Here is a 20,993-nt window from a genome sequence, read left to right as displayed (position 1 = left end):
CCCTCCGGGACTCATCTTCCATCGCGAATTCTTGTCCCTCACGTTGGCATCAACTCATGAATGTTCCTGAGACAGTCATTTCCAGCGACTCCAACCCCGATAGGCCTCTGCCATATCCAAAAGTCGCGTGCTTCACCCTTGATATACTACCAGAGTCAAATAAGCGATGAAATCCTAAGCACCGTCGTCATCATTTTGCACTGATTGAGATAGCATTATGCGAGCACAAACATGATTGGCAGATAGATCTCCATCTGGATGTCAGCGCGTGCTGACTTGCTTCTTAAACCATCAATAGATCTCTAGCGTTTTGATTAATCCAAAAGACGGAGATCTTGTCTCCACCCGGCCACGCCATACCCGCTCGGCGTACAATCTCGGGCTTGGGACTGCCGATTCCTCGAGACAAGCAGCAGACAATCAAGAAAGATGAGATGACTTTGCGTCGATTATAGCAATCATCGGCAACCACCGGTCATTCAAGTTCGTTATGAATGAAGAAACAGCAGTCAGGACGGCTTCGAATGGGTGGACCCAAGCGACGAGATGGTGCTCGCTGTCGTGGAGACGTGGGCGTCCGCGCGTCTACCGAAATAGTTCAGATTTTTGATGTCGCAGTTCGGTCGCTGGCCGCTCGAGCCATCGAGTACCTTTTTATATCTCCCTCTCTCCTTTTCGTTCCTAAAGATATGAGCCAACCCAACATGTTGGCTTCACGGCGGTCGACACACTATTAGTGGCCGCGGTCTGCTGTACCATATCCTGGACATCTTTCTTCCTTGATTGATGTGATGAGGCTGCAAGATCCATGGTTCGCCGTCGCAACGGCATTCACTCTTGTACAGGCAGATCGCGGACCGTATTTCCAGTCGAGTCGCTTTGAGGATGGGGACCTTGGACAATGGCCCACGGAGACATATCGTTCTTCTGCTCTGATGGGCCCCATATTGAACTACGTGGAATCCAATCCTCAATGCAAGGATGGGCAATACACGTTGATTGCGCCCCGTGGAATGGCGGTGCGAAATCCGGGGCCCATGATCATCGATCAGGATGGTCACCTGGTGTGGACCAAACACTACGGCCAGACGTACAACTTGAACGTGTACAGGTACAAAGGCCAGGACTATCTCACGTTCTGGGTGGGTAACGATGGGATCGTTGGTCATGGCGACGGGACATACTACATGGTAAGCCCTGTGTCTGTGTCTACATGGTAAACAGGCGGCAGATGCCAATCCTCGGTATAGTTAGATTCGGCCTACGAAGAGGCGTATACAATCCGGGGAGCCAACGGCCTGCCGGCAGACCTCCACGAGTTCCAGATCACTGGTGATGAAACCGCCCTCTTCACGGTCTACGACGTCGTCCCCGCAGATCTACGGTCCGCAGGCGGCCCTGAAAAGGGCTGGATATGGGACGGCACATTCCAAGAGGTTGACATCGAGACCGGCCAGCTGCTCTTCCAGTGGCGCGCATCCGAGCACTTCAACCTCACCGACGGCTACCGCAGCCGCGAAGGCACCGGCGACTCCGAAGACCACCCCTGGGACTTCTTCCACATCAACAGCGTCGACAAGGACGCCAAGGGCAACTTCCTAGTCTCCTCGCGCTACATGAGCTGTCTCACGTACATTGACGGCCGCACTGGCAACATCATCTGGCGCCTCGGCGGCAAGCACAACGACTTCCACGACCTCTCTGCCGGCGCCGCCACAAACTTCACCTGGCAGCACCACGCCCGCTTCCGCGACAACGGCTCGGCCATCACCCTCTTTGACAACGCCTCCCGCGGCGACGGCGCCCCGCGCCTCACCAGCCGAGGCCTCTACCTCGCCATCGACACGCACCACATGACCGTCCGCGTCCGACACGAGTACTGGAACCCCCACCCCATCAGCAGCCAGTCCCAGGGGTCAGTCCAGCTCCTCGACACCGGCAACGTCCTGCTAGGCTACGGCGCCAACGCCGCTTGGACAGAGTACACCAACGCTGGCGACGTCCTCTGCCACATCCACTTCGGCCCGGCATCCGCCTTCGGCGCAGGGAACATCCTCTCCTACCGCGTCTTCAAACACGGCTGGACCGGCCGCCCGCGCACGAACCCGGCTCTCGCCCTGTACCGCTACGAAGCAGCCGTCAGCTGGAACGGAGCTACAGAGGTCGCGACCTGGGTCCTTCAGGGCTCGGACTTGCGCGACCCCAACAAGGACGACGAGTCAATAACCTTCCTCACCGCCGTCCCCAAATCCGGCTTCGAGACTATTATCAGCATTCCGGCGCAGACGTCCCAGGACTACCTGCGCGTCCTTGGCCTCAACGCTACAGGCCAGATCCTCGGCGCGACGGCATGGTTGCACTGGGACCCGGCGTCTGAGGAAGTCGCCCTCGGCCCGGGTAACAGGCACAGCGGCGACGGCTCGTCCTCGATCGATGTCCGCGCGTTCCTGTTCTTTGCTGTTGGGTTCTCCTCTGCTGTTTTTCTGGCTGTGTGTGCGTGGTTTGTCCGGCGGCGTTTTCGGGCCCAAGAAGCTGACCGGGAACGGGGTGGGTGGAAGCCTGTTGATGAGTTCAATGGGGACGAGCATGATCTTAGCGAGGGGGAGTTTGAGGGAGTTGAGTTCTCGTTGTTGGGGGGTAGGCGGTTGTCGCGTTCGGATTCGGGAGGGGAGTCTGGTGATGATTGAGGCAAGTCGGGAGTTATGTGCTACTAATAGTCGCATCGGTGTAGTGAAGATCAATTAGGATGCATACAAGGATCACTTCCATAAGACTGCAAGCAATCTTGCGAAGCCCAATGATAGATTTACCTCAACAGCCGGACAAAAAGCCACCAGGCACTAAACCTAAGACGTACTACAGCTATTTCAACTGAGTTGATCAATTCACGATTTCATTGGTTGTCTCACAGGAGACTAACGAGTGACTGACTAGCTATCTGAACCACAAACGATCACTAGTCCAACATCAAGTCCTACTCCCAGAGAAAGGGAAACGTGCCTAAGCAGTAGCAGACACGGGAAGGCGCTTGAACCCGCCCTCGGCGGCGACCTGCTTCTGCAGCTCAGCCATGCGCTTCTGGTCACCAAAAGGGTCGGTGGAGTCCGCATCCAGGTCCCAGGAGAGGTACTTGTTGGTGTAGTTGGGCTCAAAGTCCGCGTCGAGGATGCCCAGGCGCTTTCCGTAGTTGGTGACCTTGGCCCAGTCACGCTGGACGTTCTTCAGGTCGCGGCTGAAGTACGCAAAGGAGCGCTCGAAGATCTTGCGGTTCACGGGGGTTCCCATGATGGGCTTGACGTCGATGTACTCCTCGTAGGCCTTGGCGGGCTCCGCGAGGACGTAGTCGGTCGCGCGCTTGACGGCGCGCATGAACTTCTGCACCTTGTCTGGGTTGGCGGCCAGGAAGGCGTCGTTGGCGATGTAGAGGATGGAGCAGAAGCAGCAGCAGCCGAGCTCGGCGAGTTGGTCAATGCGGAGCATCTGGACGTCATCGCGGGGACGGTTCTGAGAGGCGAGCCACTCGGCCAGCTCGACCATCTGCACGTTCTCGAGACCGATGCCGGCGTCGATGTCGCCGCGGATGATGGCCTTGGTGACGTTCATGCCGCAGCGAACGGCAGTGTAGTCGTCGGCAGTCATGCCGTAGTACTTGGTGAGCTCATCGATTTGGATCTATAAATACCCGAGTGAGTGCATGTCCTTCTTCCGGAGAAAGAAAATACAGAACAAACCTTGCCAAACTCTCCGACATAGCCGATTCTCTTGCCCTTCAGGGAACGAAAGTCCTCGGTGATTCCGCTATCCTTGAGATAGACAACACCGGTGAAAGGCTCGTCGAGCAGAGAGCCGATCGAGGTGACGGGGAAGTTACGAGCTTTGGCCTGGTGTCTGTGAGCATCGAACCACCAATGATATAAACAGCCACATACAGCCAGGGTGTGAATCATAGCCTTGAAGCCCATATCAACCTTGCCGCTGCCGATGATCTCGGTCACATCGGAGGGGTCATTAGGCTCCAGAAGAGCAACCTTGAGGCCCTCTTCCTTGAAAAAGCCCTTGCTGTGGGCAAGGTACAGAGGGGCATGGTAGGGCGTCGCGTGCCTACATAAGACAGACCACTTAGCAAGCTGGCCTCACAACACATAACACCAAACTTTGTTTGGTAGGATAGCAGAACAACTGCAAAGCCGTACCAGTTGGTCAGAAAGGTGATCTTGTCAGTAGACATCTTGACACAGATTCACGTGGACGGCAGATTGCAATTGTTCTGGAATCAGTCAGCAAACAGAGAGGCAAGCCCCCTCATCTTTCATAAAGGGGGTAAGGGGGACAATCAGTGCCACGCATGTCCTTTCGCTAGTATTATCTAGATCAAGTTATGACAGTATAATCTCAGAACGACCGGGTTTCTGTCTGACGACTGGGGGCGTCCGTCCGCCTGCGAGGCGTCTCTCCGGGTCACAACGACCACAGAGCAGTCGAGCATGCCGAACAAAAGCACCAGTCTTCAGACAGAAACCCAGATCGAACACCTGTCATGCGCGAGCAGTGACTGTTATTATACAATGTACGATACCTTGACCCATCTCAACCCCTAGCGAAAATGACCCCGAGGGTCATCCTGACTGCGCGGCCCCATGGTGAGTCCTACCAGAGGAATGGCAGAAGTTTCTATCGATTAATTTGACACGATGAAGCGAAGATAGAGTGGTGAAATGATAATGTAGATGAGGAAGAGGAGGAGGGGTAGAAATAGCGCCGGAGGGGAGCGAGCCGATGACCCCACCATGAGGTATCAGTCTCACCGGGATGACTCCAACCTCTATCTACTTCCGGTTCAAGGTTGCTATCCACTGTGGACTACGAAAACAATCAGTTGCTTTGATTGGCTTTGGACATGTGCAGTATTACAGTTCTCGCACATCACTATGATCGTGGCCCCATTCTCCTCTCCAAGGTCCGATAATTGCCGGACAGTCCATGCGAATAATGACTGAATTCTCCAATAGGGAATGCTGGGACGCAAGGCAAACATGAGAGTATCCTTGCAACCCCATGAATCATGCTCATATTACTGCTCAAATAGTCGACGTACCAGCTTTTGCTACAAGTATATTTGATTACAGTAGACACTTCGAGACATACAAATGCAATTTCTCAAGGTAAGGCCTCATCTCTGTTGACATAGATTCCACCAGGAAGGAGTTTCAAGGCAAACAATGAAACAGCACGCTATGTAGAGAGCAGGGCGCAAATGACACAGATGAACAGGTGCAGACATGGCATAGAATTCAAAAGCATTAGTGATCATGATCAGATTGACGCACAACCAGTCGGGTCAAATAAGTTCACTTCGGTCATCTCCAAGAAACTATAGCACGTAGTTGAAATGACGATCCAGAGAACAAGGAAAGAGGACATGCAGGTTTGATGCAGAATGAGAGAAAATAAATGAAAAATGAAGTGAAAAAAAGGAAAAATAAAGACCGACAATCAGTGGGGTTACAGCTGCCGGTGACTTGATTCTTTAAATTTAAATCATGCTCACTTGGAGTTGTGGATCCGCAAATGATCAGCCGTCGGTCATGCCATCGGAATCAGCGGCCACCGTTAACGGGGATGCTATCCAGCGGCGACGAAGGCCGGTCCGAAGACTTCTTCGTCCGTAGAGTGAGTGGGAAGTAATGGTCATCCGGCTCTTCCTCTTCGCTAGTACTGTGTCTTGTCAGTGATGTCCCATTGCCCCGATTTAGGTGGAGACTTACGGTAGACGCCATGCGATATAGTCCTCAGTGTCCAGACCCTCCTTGACTTCCTGAATGGTAGCAAAATCACCCGGAGTCATCACTCCAGATCGATCCCGCGGAGACCCGGGGACTGACAATGGACGCGAAAGCTTCTGCTCTGTTCCTCCAATGACGTCGAAATAGTCTTCGGCACCATCGAAGGATGAAGGGTAGGCTATACATGGAGTCAGCAACAAGTAAAAGGCTGGGGACCTGAGTTTCCTCACCTCTCCTTAGAGCCAGCTGTCTAGCCTTGACATATTCCAAACCCATACGCTTCCAATCCAGCAGATCACTCAAACGTTCCGTGCGGTTCCTCTGGTTAATGCGCTGTCGCCGGCTCTTCTGGGTAAAATTGAACATGAATTCAGTCAGCTGATTGACAGAGTCATCAACGCCTTTCATGCGACGGTCCACAATGTAAATTCCATAGTCGGAGGAGTTTTCAATCAATTCTTCCATGTAGCAGCCGAAACCGGACAAGTTGGTGGTGATGCTTGGAACGCCCATCACGGTACATTCCGCAGGCGTGTAACCCCAGGGTTCGTAGTACGATGGGAAGACTCCCAGATGCGTACCACGGACAAAGTCGTCGTAATCCAGAGGCAGAACAGGGTTGGAGGAGTTCAGGAACTCCGGATGGAAGATGACCTTGACGCGGTCCGTCGGGTAGTTGAAAAGTTCAACCCGACGGATTTGGTTGAGAATCGGATCCTCATGGTCATTGAACATGTTGTGCGTCACAATCGGAGGCAATCCGTGCCGCTTCATGGCGAAAAGTCTCCGACGCAGCAGCACACGGTCTTGGCTTGTAATCAAATCCTTCTCGTCGGGCATGTTGTCGCCTTCTTTCCAGGCTAGGCAACGCTCGTACATCCGTTTTCCAATACTCTTTTCGATCATCTCGATTGTGTCTCGCAAGGACTTGACGACAGCTTGACCCTTGAGAGCCTCCACAGTCAGCGACGAGGTCTGGGCAGGCATGATGATAAAGGCCACAACGGTCGTCTTGGACCCGCTAGCTTTGAGGCGATGATTAAGACGAGCCAGGCCCTCGATGAACATATCCACTCCCTTGTTCCGGAATTCATACCGACCTGCCGTGAAGACGTAGAGTGTGTTGTCCAGATCAAAGTCATTGTGGCCATAGAAGTGACCGCGAACGAAGTCGTTGATCTTCTCTTTGGACTGGGAGTGCAAGTTTTGGAACTCATGCACCGCTGCGAATTTCTTGACATTCAATCCATTGGGAAGCACCCCGTCCGGTTTGCGCTTGAGCAGATGCTCACTTTCAAATGCAGTGATGTGTGAGACCGTAGTGAAGACGTCTGCGCTGTGTGCGGCGGCTCTCTCAATGCAGTACCTATGATAGATGCCTCTCTTGCCAGCCTCGGCGTCCACATCGAAATGCTGTAGATTGTTGTAAAAGTCGACAGATCCGGCGCAAAGATACCGACCAAGCAAAGTTGCATGAGTCGTGAAGATAGTGGTTAAATCCATGTGCCTCTTCTTGGTCAGAGGTAGGGCGACACCGGCAAGCCATTCGTGGAAATGAGCGACTACTGCACGCCGGCGTTCGTGAGCGATAAACTAAGGCCATCGGTTAGCATCGTCGCCTTCGAGATCAATTTGCACTTAAGAGTCCACGGGATCGCACGTACTTCTCCCAAAAACCATGCTACCAGGTAACCGAAGACAATAGCCTCATTGGTCTCCGTATCCGACGCCGGAGACGGAATACCGGCGATATTCCACAGGTCGCCCTTCCACTCATCCAGGTACTTGTATCCAGTTCCTGTATCGATGAGGAGAACCCGGGGAGCACCCTCAATCAGCCAGCGACCATACACCATGTCAATGCCACGCTCCTTCATGGAGTTCATAGTCTCCACCATGCGGGGGTTCGAGGGAGTCAGCTCCTCCACCTCCACGGCTGCGGACGCCCGGTTCAGAGGCCCGATCAGGGTGTACCGATCGCCATATTCAGCTGTAGTGACCGGAGCTTTAGATTTCAGCACCGAGTAAATACCACCGACTCGGTTGGCGACTTCGGTAGCAATCTCGAAGAGGGTGTGGTTGCGCACATCTCTCTTGGGAGGGTCGGGACCAGTATCCTCGCCGTCCATCGTGCGCCTTGAATTGTAGATTAGAAGCTGTAGGAGTATGTAATATCGTAAGAATCAAAGCGGAAACAATTGAGGCCAATCTCAGGCAGAGCAGACCATCACAAGGCACGATCAAGCTGGGTTCGGGAAAAACAAAGAGAGAAGGTCGGCGTTGAGGAAAAGAAATGGGAGACGCACGAACCTGCAGCTTTTCGTCTTCCGTCTTCCTTCTCTCTTCTCCAAGAAAAAGGTGGTTTCGACCGTGCGGGGGTCCGAGTGGCGGGGATTAGTTCTAGTGTGAGAGGTTGGTTCTGCGTTTATCCAGATTCAGCTGCGGGTGAGGTTCGTCCTGTCTCAGGTACCCGAGGGGGTCTGAGGCCGCAAGAGAAGAGAGAGGGATGAAGAGATTTTGAAGGGAGTTCAAAATATAGCGAAGAGGCAGAATTATAAAACTTGGAATGCCAATAATTTATCTGACGAAAAAGAAAATTTCTGCACTCCCTAGTTCGTCTCCTTTTTAATGTACTGTCTTGCTACTTGCTTAAAAGTGTTGGGGGGGTGGTGGTTGCGCACCTAGACCAAGGACAAGGAAGAGATGCTACCGTTCTTGCAGGCCTTGGGCCCTTAGCCCAGCCAAGCTTGACCAGGGTTTTGTGTCTGTGCAACCACTGTTCTCTGCGTTTTATACTACTTTTTTTTCTTCTGTTCCCACAATTGAGTACTGAGTACATGACTATTTTAGTAGCAGTGTTAATTTGCATCGGAGTAGACCAGAAATGTACTCGGTGTGCAATGGTAGCTTTGCGCCTTCATGTCATGCAGTACCTCTCTATGTACCGTACCTCCGTAACTAGCGCTAATTGAGCTTTGCCACTACAAGAGTCTCGCCCTCCTACATAAACTGTCGATCGTTCGGATTTCCCACCATTGCAGAACTAATCCAACAAGAGATTGATGATCAACAGGTCATGTCATTCTATGATAATGGTTCTGTAATGATGGAGTATGTAGCATACCTCACAGGTACTAACTGCCAACTAAGAATCCCCCGCTCGACAAGCAGACAGCAGATCTGGGGAAAGCTGCTGGGTTATGATGTCATGACCCGCCCGCCAGGCTCCCAGCATGTGACTTTTTTTCTGCCAATCAGGTTTTGACCACTTTTAGCCCGTTATAGAGAGGTACCATGGACAGCCATTATGTCTTGACTATTCTGACTGTTAGAGGCATACGCTAGACAGGTACATTTGTGCCGTTCAATAAACCCCTCACTCCCAATTAACTTTGTTCTCCTGTGCAAACTGATCAAAAGTTCTTGCAGCTCCTCCAGTGACCTTCTCCACTGTGTTGCTCATTCCAGTCTCAAAGCCAGTTGATGCTGCAGTCTCGAGGTTACTCGCAAACCGGGCATAGTAGCCTGAGACGCCAGCCTTGAGCAATGCTCGACCCGTCGGCTCAAGATCGCAGTCAGCTTCTCAGCTATCTGGTTATTCGTGAGAAGCTCTGGTCCCAAATTGCGGTGATCACGATTGTGGTTGAGGATCTCTCAGGGCTCGAAAAGCGACTGCCGCAATGTCAATGGTACTGATAAAGGGGATTGCCGTCGCGGCAGGCTGTATAGATCTTGCTCTGATTGCGAATCACTGCGCAGGCCTCTTCTGAGAGGGTCTCTGATGCCACAATGACGAAAGCAGCAAGTGTTAGCAGGTTCAATGAATAGCATAACTAACACTTACGTATGGACCAACTTGGGCGCAGGACACCGTAATCTTTTTGTTATCGAGAAATGCTGCCAGACCAAGCCCATGCCTGGTTTGTCTGGCTCAGGAGAGGTACCGGCGACCAAGACATACCTCGCAACTGCGTGGTTCTGGCACGCGTACTCGATGAACTCAATTTAAGGGCTTCCATAGCGCAGGCACCAACGGCTCCATGAAATAGATTGCTGATATACTATCGCCTTCCACAAACTGACACCGAAATGGTCGCTCCCATGTAGATTCGTCGACCCAGTCGAACGTCAGCACTGGCATACCTGGTGGTGCCGCTGCAGAACCGCACGAGGAACATGCCTATTGACCTTATTGTTCTACTGTTTCTCGTCGTTTAGACAGTCCAGTCTACAGAGCACGAAGATCTGGCCCAGCTTGATCCCCTACCTGAAAGATGGCAGATCTAATGAGGATAGAATATGGATGAGGAGCCTGGTGGGCATTATAAATATGAATGTCCAAGTTCTCTATTTCATCATATCTATCCATTTCATAACTAGAATCTATCTATGATCAAGTATATGAGAAAGCTGTTGCGTCGTCTACTTCATGGGAGACTCACAATCTTCCCTTCCGCTTCATTTTGTTCCATACACCGATGGGCCTCGACAATCTGTTCCATCCGCAATACTCGTCCGATCTTGAATTTCAAACTTCCCTGCTCAACCAGCCTCAGTACCGCATCCAGCGGCGTGCTCATGAAATTCTCAGACGTCCCCCGGTACACCGTCAGCTTGACCCCAGAGGGGATCAACTCCATCAGATCCACCTTCTCCAGATCCCCATTCTCACTCAACCTGCCGACCAGAGATACAACACCCCCTTTCTTCACACACCGCAGCGAGTCAGCCAAAGTAGCTGAACCCACCAGCTCAAGCACTTTATCATAGTAACAGCCCGAGTCCGCATCCCGAATCTGCTCCGCAACCGCCCCATCGTCAATCCAGACCCGATCCGCCCCATTCTCAAGTAACATCGCCTCCCGCTCCTTCTTCCTCGTCGTACTGGCCACATACGCCCCATGCACCTTCGCAATCGCAGCGGCCGCCAGCCCCACAGACGTCGTCCCCCCACGTATCAACAACCGATCCTTCGCCCTAAGCCCCAGCGACCGAATCAGCGCACCCCACGCCGTCGGCACCATCACCGGGATCGCTCCGAGAATCTCCCATGGCAGAGTCGTCTTGGGCCGGAGGAGCTGCGTCTGCCCGGCTGGAACGCATGTATACTCGGCGTAGCCCCCGTCGAAAACTGTCCCCATCCCGCCCATGGCGGTCGCTACGGTGCTACCCGGCGGGAAAGTGTCTTCTAGGCCCGGGGCTGTGTCGATGATGCCGACGGCTTCGATGCCGGGGATTCGGGGGTAGGTGATGGGGTGATTGGCGTGGCCTTGCCGGGTGAGGAGGTCGGAGCGGTTGAGGCCGAATGCTTTGATTCTGATGCGGAGTTCACCTGGTTTAGGAATTGGGATGGGGTGGTGAGTGAGCTTGAGAGTGTCTGGGGGGCCGGGAGTGTGCAGGATGATGGCTTTCATTAACGGCATTTTTTTTCCCTTCAAGTAGAGTACTATCTGCGAGATTGTATCCAAGAGGAGTGGTAGGTGTCTACTACATGACTTAGGTTGTAGTGAGGTGGAGGACGGTTCGATTTCTACCCCTTCCTGCATAATTCCTCCTCGTGCATGCAGCATATGATATATCTCGACGGCGAGTCCAGTAACACTTGCTCAGATGCTCACCAATTGTTGGTCTTATCTGCATCAAGAACTCTTGCCTGATGTGCCTGAGGTATCTTCAGTGTACTTGCCAGTTGGTGGGGTAATATTGCCTGAAGGATCAGGTACACCGAACAACAATATAGATCCAAGTCATAGCTCCATGCAACTCGCGTGTCCATTTGCCAAATCTTACCTCTTAGCCTGCCAAATATATCTCAAATATCGTAATAGAACCCTTCAGACCTTCTATCAATGGCTAATGCACTCTGTTGTCATCGTACCTCTTCCGGGTAGATGAAGTCATTGGTTCTCGTCCACGCTCCACAATGACCTCATGATGCTGTCAGTGTCGTCTTCCATCTACCACGTCGGTTCCATCGAGATCAGAGAGAGCTATATAGAGCGCGCAAAAGTTCCTTTGCTGCTGGCATCAACTACTATCGGTTCGGATTCAATTCATAGACAACAAGCTACACTACACTAAACTACAAATCCTCACATCAACCTATCCCGTACGGATCTCTACACAACCGCTCAATGAATCCAGCTAGCTAACGCGTTCCAGATCTACATACCTTCAGAGAGATAACGAAATCATGCCTCGCGGAGCAGAATACGACAACGGCATCCCCCAGTCCGACAACGCCATCGAGGCCGGCGAGACAAAGGTCCACGGTACCAACTCTGCTGTATGTCCTATGTCCACCACCCACCTGCAGCACCCCGAGCACTATCTATAGAGTGTGATACTGACGAACAACAGAACGACCACCTCGATCGCGTCAACCGCACAGCTGATCTCCCCGATGTCCCTGCCGGCGGCATGCACAGCGGCGGCGGTGCCCCCGGCCACTCGAGCGGCAAGGGCGGTCATGAGCCTCGTACCCTAGGCGAGAACAAGGGTCTTGGTGCGCATAAGGCGTGAGTCTGTCGATGATACAAGGGTGTGTTTAGATTTGAGTGAGCCGGCATGCGGGTTTTGCTGGAGTTTGGTCTGGGTTTGGGTCTGCGCGGTGCGTTTGGACCTGGTCTGGTCTGGTCTGGTCTGGTCTGTATGGTATGCATTCATTGAAGCGAGGGCTTCGTTATGATTCAACTGTAAAGTATACAATTCATTGAGGAAATGAAAAGATAAGAAATCATGGATGAAGTATATGGAGATGTAGTGAGGGTATGGTATGGTAGCATCACTTATATACAAGTCTAACACTGTAGCACCTCCCTATTAATATTATGAACATGTCAAATGATTAGCGGTGCTGCCGGACACTAGGAGTTACCATGCCATGCGTCCTAACGTCAAGAGGAACTCCTCGAGCTCTCTTCACTGGTCTCCCTGGGCGATTCCTTCGGTGACCCGGTTGATGGTGCTGGCTTCTCGTCCGGCGATGAGGTACTCTTGCCCTGGACCAACTCAAGCAGACGCTGTCCCAAGTCTCCGAAGCCGTCGATCTTGCTCAGCTTGGTCTGGAAATGTTCTGCATCCCGTTGCATCCTGAGAATGGTTAGTACAGATCAACTCTGGAAGTTGGCAGAAAGGCGTACCTCTGTTTACCGGCTTCTGTGTGGACAGTGACCTCTTCAAAAGCTCGGGTCCATTGATCGCGGTAGCTTCTAAACACGGGGTCCATGATCATCATGACTGTCGTCTCTGGCAGATGCTTGCTCAGAACGCGGTGCAGTGTGCCCGTTTCTTTCGTCAAGGTCTCCATGTACGGGTTGACGTTATTTCCCGCTGTCGCGTCCCAGTCAATCTTCTTCATTGCGTTGACGTGCACAGAAGACCGGCCGCTCATAATATCGACGAGTTTCTCATGGATTCCAGACTGATGTTCCTGGTACAGCCGCTTGACCTTGTCAAATTCGCCCATCAGGGGGCTCGACGGGGCATGCCGTCGCACAAATTCCCTTATATAAGGTACTAAGGCGATGATAAAGCTCAGGGCCTGTGAGGAAAGAGCGAGGTGTTTTGTGGTAATATTTTTCAACCCCGCGCTCCTGGTGGCTCCAGCACCAAGAATGAGCTGCGAAGATCGAGAATTGAATAACTTCAATGACTCCAACAGACCAGGGGCGATATCCTGTATCATACTTGGAATATTGGCCATAAGAAACTGAAACTCCTCGATGCTCTTCATCATCGCCACAGCGCATTCGGGAAGGATATATTTCTGCTCGTCAATCACAGCACTGCGCACCTTGTCCTTGCCTGTGCCATTGGTGGCAACAGAATCGCGTCCCGCATTCTCGGTCTGCTGTTCCTGCGGCGACCAGATCCTAGAGGCAGCTAACCAGGCTTCAACATCCTTGGTGCTTGCATCGAGAATTTTGCTGAGAATGGCAGTCTCAGTCTCACCAAAATCGCGCGCGTCCCATCGGTCAGAGTCCATCACGTCGACGAGACGGTGCCGTTGGTTCTCCCCAAATCTGTTAATGTAGTCGCGGATCTGGTTGCTGACAACAGTCTTCAGGGCCGTGCCGCTTCTCCCAGAAATAGCCTCGCATTCGTCGGCAAAAAGTCGATTCAATGTGAAGTACCGGAGAAACTCCTCCTTGGGCAATTGAGATGTCTGTTCCGACCGCACCTTCAATACCTTCGTAATTTGTGACTGAGCAATGTCAACAGCCTGTCCAAGAAGGCTGGACATGTCTAGAACCTGCAAGATTTCGTCCTGCGCTTGAATTGTCGCTGGCAGCCGAGAACCCATAGGGTTGGTCATACTCTGGGGTTCAGGACTTCGAGGGGGCGAACTGAGGCCAGCAGCCGCGGGATTCTCAAGCCCACTGGCGATGTCGAGAAGTACTTTGACTTGAACGCTAAGTCTCCGCAATGACTCGCTGATGCCAGTATAGACTCGAGTAAGCATATTGTAGGCATCCTCCGCGTCTAGAGCGCGCAGGTTGCGCGCCAGTATCGATGATTTCTCTTGTTGGCTACGTTGTTGGGACCTGTGCGTAGAGACTGACACCACCGACTCATTGTCATCATCGCTGGAGCTAGGCATATGTTTGCGGATTAGCCCCTTCATCTCCCGGAGAACTGCTGTCTTGAACGACGTCGCTGCTGGTGTTGTGTATTGCGCACGGGCGAGTCCAATCAGATTCGTATGGAGCCGTGATCTCACGTCTTCGTCAAACTTCATATAAGCTGGAGATGCCGAGGCACCCGAGCGCTGTGCTCCGCGTTGTCGTTGGAACGAGGAGCCCCAGCGTTGTAGTGTCACATCCGAAGGCACATTCTCAATGTGTTTGCGCAAGTCCCCAAGTAGATCGTTCAAGAACCGGTTCTCGTATCCCATGCCTATCCGGTACCTCAGTTGCGCAAGGTCATCTGAAGCACCTTCAAGGGCCTTGAGTCTCCGCAAGTCGATTGGCTTCCTGGATCGATCTCGAGATGCACCATCCTCGCCGCTATTGGTGGTTTGCTCCCCAGCCATCAATCGCTCCACTTCTTCAAGACTGTCTGCAGCTTCCTCGATTTGCCCGTTCTCTACTAATTCCTCGCATCGCACAACTGACTGAACCACATCTCGCAGCTGGGATACCGCGTCCGCAAGCATTCGCACATTCTCCCTGCGGCGTCGCAGATTGACAATTTTCAAGCCACCCAACGCCATCTCACGGTCAATCTTTTGAAGATCTTTTCGTAAGATTTGTATCCTTTTGACCGAATCGGCAGCCTCTGAATGTAACTCACGCAGGGAGCCTAGCGCGGTAAAAAAGGATTTAGACGCACTCGAGATGGAGGAGATGAGATGGACCTCGACAGTGTCCATGTACCACGAGAGTTTTTCTTGGAGGATTGCATTTGTGGCAAGCGCCTTTCTCCCGGTGTTTGCTGTTTCAGCGGCCGATTCATTGGTCCCTTGACCGTCCTTTCCTGGTAGCTTTGGTGGTCTCACAACTTCCGACTTCTCAGATACCACGTCGAAAGTCCGAGGGTTTTCAAGATGAAAGTCATCCTCGAAATAGACCGGCGGAATTACGGACAGCGGGGTGATGCCCTGGCCACGGCCTCGACCAGATGACCGCCTTCTGCCCCGTGGATCGAAAGGCGATGTTGCTCTGGAACTCGTCGAAAGCACGGATGCTCGTCTCTCCGCAGGCAGGGGCATCAGAGAGCCATGTTCATCCGGTCTCGAAGCAGTCTTGCCATCCCGAGCTAGTTGAGCATCCTGATCGGTTGTAGACTCCTTTGCCTGCTGAAACACCTCGTATAGTGACCCAACCTGCGACAGGTACGGCTGAAAGGCTTTGGAGTCAACATGGGGAATATTTGTCAATGTGACCGGAGGGATATCTCGTGTGCTGGGCGGCTTGTACCCGGTGGACGCTACGGCGGTATGTGGAACAAGACCTGTACGGACGATCGGGGGCTGAAGAAGGGTGGAAATTGCTGCACGGCGCATTGATTAGCGATAAGAACAACTATGAGAGACTAGAGACACCGCACCATTTTGTCCTGACTCCGCGATTGAACCATGGTGTTGGGATGGATCAAGCACCCCTCCAATGCTAGCAATGCTAGCTATGGAGCTGGCAGTTGATCCTCTTCGCAAAGGGTACTTTTGAGGCGGAGCGCGGGGAGATTCGATCTGACTGAGCGAAAATTGAGAAAGCGAAGGCGTGGATGTACCCGAGGCCAAGCTATCGATCGATTTGCGTGGGCTCATAGAGGACATTGCGTACAGGCCTAATGACCGACTCCGGCGGCCAGAAGTTGGAGAGCGACACTATCTTAACATGACACGGGGACAGCTGTTCGAATCGTTCCAGAAGTGACAGAGCAGCCGTGTCTACTAACAATATTCCAGCTGCACAGTTGGCCTGTCAATAGGAGAGAGACTAACTTCGAACAAAACACAAGGAAATCAGACCGCAACGTCGCCCAGATACCAGCGAGCAATGATACGGGGCTTCATTCTTTGGGATCATGACAGCGCATCCTGATCGGGTAAGGTGCCAGGCCCCGAGGCCGCGGCAGCTAGGCCTATTTTGGGTATCGGGTGAACATTTTCCCGGCACCGCCGCGTTGCTCAGGCCAAAAGCCTGCGTCTGCCTGAGGCCAAAATCAATTAACGCGTGGTCGGACGCGACGCGTTGCATTCGTGTTTCAACAGTGCAAAAGTTGTCCGCAATCTTCTCCTTGATAGAGAGGTGCTCCATCATCCACGCAATCTTCCCCTTCCCCATCAGCCTCTATCGCTGTCTTCAATATGGACAGACGTACTCCTTATACTCTGAGCGTTCTTGCTCCCAGCACGGATGGTGCAGAAGAGTCCCGCACACAAATCCAAGCAAGGTTGCGCGAGTTTGTATTGGAGTTCCAACTTGACAACGCATTTATTTACCGGTATTTTGCCCGATGGACATTGAAATCTTGTGAAATCTTGTACAAATTAACCGAATTTATAGTGATCAATTGCGGCAGAATGTTCTCGTGAAGCAATACTACTGTGACATTGATATTGCCCATTTAATATCGTACAACGAGGAGCTCGCTCACAAGCTCACAACTGAACCTGCCGATATTATCCCCCTTGTGAGTATTGTCTTCCGACTCACAATGGCTGACTCTAACGATCTTACGCCTCTCTAGTTCGAGGTAGCTCTCCAACAATGCACTCAGCGAATTGTCTATCCCTCTCAGAGAGATATCGTCCTTCCATCCCACCAGCTCTTACTTCATTCATCTGCATCACACATCTCCATCCGGGACCTGAACGCTACAAACATCTCTCACCTTGTTCGTATTCCAGGGATTGTGATTGGCGCGTCTACAATATCATCCAAGGCCACTGTTGTCCACATTCGGTGCAAGGGCTGCGACCATAGCGAAAACATCCGAGTAGAAGGCGGTTTCTCCGGTTTAACGCTTCCCCGACGATGTGGCCGTCAAAAGCTACCGGGCGAAGAGCCCAGCGAGCAATGCCCCCTCGACCCCTATGTGATCGCCCACGAGAAATGCCAATTCGTTGACCAGCAAGTTCTCAAACTTCAGGAAGCGCCCGACCAGGTGCCGGTGGGTGAGCTTCCCCGACACGTTCTTATCTCGGCCGATCGATACCTTGCCAACCGAGTGGTACCTGGGTCTCGATGCACGGTGATGGGTATTTTCTCTATTTATTCCAAGGGGGGCAAGAAAGATGGAGCTGTGGCTATTCGCAACCCATATCTGCGGGCGGTTGGCATCAGTACCGATCTGGATCATACGGCAAAGGGCAACGCCATGTTCACCGAAGAAGAAGAGCAGGAGTTTCTGGAGCTTAGCCGCCGGGAGGATCTGTATGAAGCTCTCGCCAGGAGTATTGCCCCCTCTATTTGGGGTAATCTGGACATCAAAAAGGCCATCGTGTGCCTTCTCATGGGCGGTTCGAAGAAGATCCTACCCGACGGGATGAAGCTTCGTGGAGACATCAACGTGTTGCTCCTTGGTGACCCCGGTACTGCCAAGTCGCAATTGCTGAAGTTTACTGAAAAAGTATCCCCTATCGCTATCTACACATCCGGTAAAGGTTCGTCAGCGGCTGGTTTGACCGCATCAGTACAGAGAGACCAGCAGACGCGCGAATTCTATCTGGAAGGTGGTGCTATGGTGCTTGCTGACGGAGGTGTTGTCTGTATCGATGAGTTCGACAAGATGCGGGACGAAGACCGGGTCGCCATCCACGAAGCTATGGAGCAGCAAACAATTTCGATTGCCAAAGCCGGTATCACGACCATTCTTAATTCGCGAACATCGGTGCTGGCCGCTGCCAACCCTATCTTTGGTCGGTACGATGACCTGAAGACTCCTGGAGAGAACATTGACTTTCAAACGACTATTCTGTCACGTTTCGATATGATCTTCATCGTTCGCGACGACCATGACCGCAATCGTGACGAGAACATTGCCCGACACGTGATGGGTGTTCATATGGGTGGCAGAGGCATTGAGGAACAAGTCGAGGCCGAGGTTCCCTTGGAGAAGATGAAGCGCTACATCAGCTACTGCCGAAGGTATGTCCTTTAACCGCATATTTTCAAACCAGAAACCAAGCTAACAAGTGAACCTAGCCGGTGTGCCCCGCGTCTTTCACCTGAAGCTGCGGAGAAGCTTTCCTCGCACTTTGTGTCCATCCGGAAGCAAGTCCATCGGGCAGAGATGGATGCCAACACCCGTTCCTCCATTCCCATCACCGTGCGTCAGTTGGAAGCCATTGTTCGTATCACCGAGTCCTTGGCCAAGTTAAGCCTGTCGCCGATTGCCACCGAGGCGCATGTCGACGAAGCCATCCGCCTCTTCTTGGCTTCCACAATGGATGCAGTCACACAGGGTGAAGGCCAGGGCAGTAAAGAGCTGATGGAGGAGGTCGGCAAGATCGAGGATGAGCTGAAGCGCCGTCTCCCCATCGGCTGGAGTACGAGTTTGGCCACTCTGAGACGAGAATTCGTCGATGGCAGAGGCTACACAGAGCAAGCTCTCAACAGAGCATTGGTGGTTCTCCAGAGACGCGATACGATCCAAATCCGCTCTGGTGGATCACAGGTCTATCGGCATGGTATTTAATAAGTTGGACATGTTGCGCGGACGCGGCAGTCCATTTGCGTATATCCTCTGATTCACTTCACGTCAAGGGTTATGTATTAAATGAGGGGAAGGAGTACAATCTGACCTTGCGATACTTGGGCATGAGGGTCTGAAACGGTGTACGGCGCATGATCTTTCGGCGTATGGATTTTCAATGACTAGTTAGAACAATATATCCCGCCATGAGTGAACGAGATTGGTACTTTGTAGCCTGACACACAATTGCCCTGCTACTGTATTTCTCCATTGAGCGACTGCGGGTTGCGGTTGTTGAGAGTAACCCAAGTGGGGAGCTTCGCAAAGGTCCCCACCGCGGCAACCTGTCGATGACGGAGTCGATGTCTCCATGATTCTACGGAGTACATTCTTCAAGACTGCGACCCTTCCAGCAAACACAATCTATATTAATATAATACCTATAATGTAAGCGCCCTCTTCTCATCAATCTCTACATCTTGAATTGACCATCTCCAAGACCACGGATCTGCACAATACTCACCCCGCATTTCCGTCTGCGAGGCTACGACAAATACAACATACATACCTCTCTAGTCCTTCCTTACAATCGATTGCAACTACAACCATGGCACCTACAATCCGAGTCATCGGCTCCCTAAACGCCGACATGGTCTCCGTAACCCCCCGCTTCCCGGAACCAGGCGAGACAATCACCTCATCCTCATATTTCACCAGCGCTGGCGGAAAAGGCGCCAACCAGGCCGTCGCATGCGGGCGATTGTCGCGGCGGAAACCATCCCCGCCCTCGACCTCCAACAAGCCGGAGAGCCAGTGTTACACTGAGAACGACATCAAAGTCGAGATGGTCGGCGCCGTAGGCGCCCTGGACGGCCACTTCCAGGCGCTGCTGAAACCCACGCTGGAGAAGTCGGGTGTGGACACGTCCCGCGTGCGGGTCGTGGAGGATGCGTATACGGGGGTCGCGGTGATCATCGTGGACTCGTCTGCTGGCGGGGAGAACCGGATTCTGTTCTCGCCAGGGGCGAATTACACGGGGATGCGGGCGACGGAGGACGTGCTGGGGATGGGGCTTGCGGCGCCGGTGCCGGATGTGATTGTCATGCAGGGGGAGATCCCCGTTGACACGGTGGTGGGCATTCTGCGGGATATTAGGGCGTGGAAGGCGAATCATCGAGCGCAGGGGAAGAAAGGGATCGAGGCTGGCCCGGATGTCATGTATAACCCTGCGCCGGCGCCGCCGGGTGGTTTGCCTGAGGAAGTGTACACTGCCGTTGACCATATCATTATGAACGAGACGGAGGCGGAGCTGATGAGTCCGTCTGAGGAGCACTTGCTCAAGGTTGTTCCCGGTGTGGAGAAGGAGAGCAGAAACGAGAAGGTGGCGCGGTACTTCCACCAGCTGGGCGTGACGTATGTGCTCATCACGCTGGGGTCCAAGGGTGTTTGGTATAGTGCGACGGATGCGGGGACGTCTGGCCCTGCGGATGGAGTCAATCGGTTTACGAAGCAGATTCCGGCCGCGAAAGTCAGCAAGGTGCTGGATACCACGGCGGCCGGGGATACTTTTGTTGGTGCATATGCCGTGGAAGTGGCGCGCTGGCGCGAGTCACGACGAGCGGATGGCAAAGCCGGACAAGACGTGGCTGCAGAGGAGAAGGCATATCGGTATCAAGAAGTCATGGACAAGGCGATGGGTTTGGCGACCCGCGCCGCAGCACGATGCGTAGAGCGCCAGGGAGCGATGGACAGCATTCCTTGGGCGGATGAGATATGACGATACTCGGTATGCGGTGAACGGCAGCTTATAACGAAACAATCCACAGTGGCGTGTATACATACCATGCCATTGCACGAGAACACTCAAAAATGGGGCAAATGACTATCAAGTATAAGACCAGGTGACAGCACACAGGTCATCGAAACGGAGATCAGTGGCGGGCATTAAGAAAAGTATTCCTAGGAACTCGAGTAGACACGAGAAATGGAATGAGATGGGCTGTGGAATGACCAGCTGAGCATTCAGAGCATTCATTCTTCAGTGCAGCAGCACGAGATGCTTGCCTC

At 52.8% G+C, this 20,993-nt stretch overlaps 8 protein-coding genes across 8 annotated transcripts, besides 2 other annotated features; 4 read left to right on the top strand and 4 right to left on the bottom strand.

Moving 5' to 3' along the window:
• Positions 1–791: 791 nt before the first annotated feature.
• Positions 792–2,687, top strand: NFIA_039620 (arylsulfotransferase family protein; the record flags this gene model as incomplete). Its single annotated transcript, XM_001266282.1, has 2 exons — positions 792–1,190; positions 1,251–2,687. 2 exons carry the CDS (start codon positions 792–794, stop codon positions 2,685–2,687), a joined length of 1,836 nt encoding a protein of 611 aa, XP_001266283.1.
• A 313-nt stretch (positions 2,688–3,000) lies between these two features.
• On the bottom strand, positions 3,001–4,228 carry NFIA_039610 (NMT1/THI5 family protein; the record flags this gene model as incomplete). Its single annotated transcript, XM_001266281.1, has 4 exons — positions 3,001–3,672; positions 3,732–3,881; positions 3,930–4,101; positions 4,194–4,228. The coding sequence occupies 4 exons, from the start codon at positions 4,226–4,228 to the stop codon at positions 3,001–3,003; spliced, it is 1,029 nt and encodes a 342-aa protein (XP_001266282.1).
• Positions 4,229–5,597: 1,369 nt separating this feature from the next.
• NFIA_039600 (glycogen [starch] synthase) lies at positions 5,598–7,912 on the bottom strand (the record flags this gene model as incomplete). Its single annotated transcript, XM_001266280.1, has 4 exons — positions 5,598–5,715; positions 5,766–5,961; positions 6,014–7,376; positions 7,448–7,912. The coding sequence occupies 4 exons, from the start codon at positions 7,910–7,912 to the stop codon at positions 5,598–5,600; spliced, it is 2,142 nt and encodes a 713-aa protein (XP_001266281.1).
• A 2,298-nt stretch (positions 7,913–10,210) lies between these two features.
• Positions 10,211–11,197, bottom strand: NFIA_039590 (zinc-binding alcohol dehydrogenase family protein; the record flags this gene model as incomplete). The annotated part of the gene is made up of 1 exon (XM_001266279.1): positions 10,211–11,197. The coding sequence occupies one exon, from the start codon at positions 11,195–11,197 to the stop codon at positions 10,211–10,213; it is 987 nt and encodes a 328-aa protein (XP_001266280.1).
• Positions 11,198–11,976: 779 nt separating this feature from the next.
• NFIA_039580 (uncharacterized protein) lies at positions 11,977–12,305 on the top strand (the record flags this gene model as incomplete). Its single annotated transcript, XM_001266278.1, has 2 exons — positions 11,977–12,069; positions 12,144–12,305. The coding sequence occupies 2 exons, from the start codon at positions 11,977–11,979 to the stop codon at positions 12,303–12,305; spliced, it is 255 nt and encodes an 84-aa protein (XP_001266279.1).
• A 100-nt stretch (positions 12,306–12,405) lies between these two features.
• Positions 12,406–12,433: a microsatellite.
• Positions 12,407–12,433: a microsatellite.
• A 246-nt stretch (positions 12,434–12,679) lies between these two features.
• NFIA_039570 (vacuolar protein sorting-associated protein 54) lies at positions 12,680–16,062 on the bottom strand (the record flags this gene model as incomplete). Its single annotated transcript, XM_001266277.1, has 3 exons — positions 12,680–12,875; positions 12,926–15,776; positions 16,017–16,062. 3 exons carry the CDS (start codon positions 16,060–16,062, stop codon positions 12,680–12,682), a joined length of 3,093 nt encoding a protein of 1,030 aa, XP_001266278.1.
• Positions 16,063–16,596: 534 nt separating this feature from the next.
• NFIA_039560 (MCM DNA helicase complex subunit MCM5) lies at positions 16,597–18,929 on the top strand (the record flags this gene model as incomplete). Its single annotated transcript, XM_001266276.1, has 4 exons — positions 16,597–16,733; positions 16,796–16,922; positions 16,980–18,379; positions 18,437–18,929. The coding sequence occupies 4 exons, from the start codon at positions 16,597–16,599 to the stop codon at positions 18,927–18,929; spliced, it is 2,157 nt and encodes a 718-aa protein (XP_001266277.1).
• Positions 18,930–19,533: 604 nt separating this feature from the next.
• NFIA_039550 (ribokinase) lies at positions 19,534–20,703 on the top strand (the record flags this gene model as incomplete). Its single annotated transcript, XM_001266275.1, has 1 exon — positions 19,534–20,703. One exon carries the CDS (start codon positions 19,534–19,536, stop codon positions 20,701–20,703), a length of 1,170 nt encoding a protein of 389 aa, XP_001266276.1.
• Positions 20,704–20,993: the final 290 nt, after the last annotated feature.

Source organism: Aspergillus fischeri, genomic scaffold, assembly GCF_000149645.3.
Source record: "Aspergillus fischeri NRRL 181 1099437636247 genomic scaffold, whole genome shotgun sequence".
NCBI classification, from domain to species: domain Eukaryota; kingdom Fungi; phylum Ascomycota; class Eurotiomycetes; order Eurotiales; family Aspergillaceae; genus Aspergillus; species Aspergillus fischeri.
The sequence above is the reverse complement of the archived record's forward strand: the minus strand, read 5'-3'. Positions and strand labels throughout refer to the sequence as shown.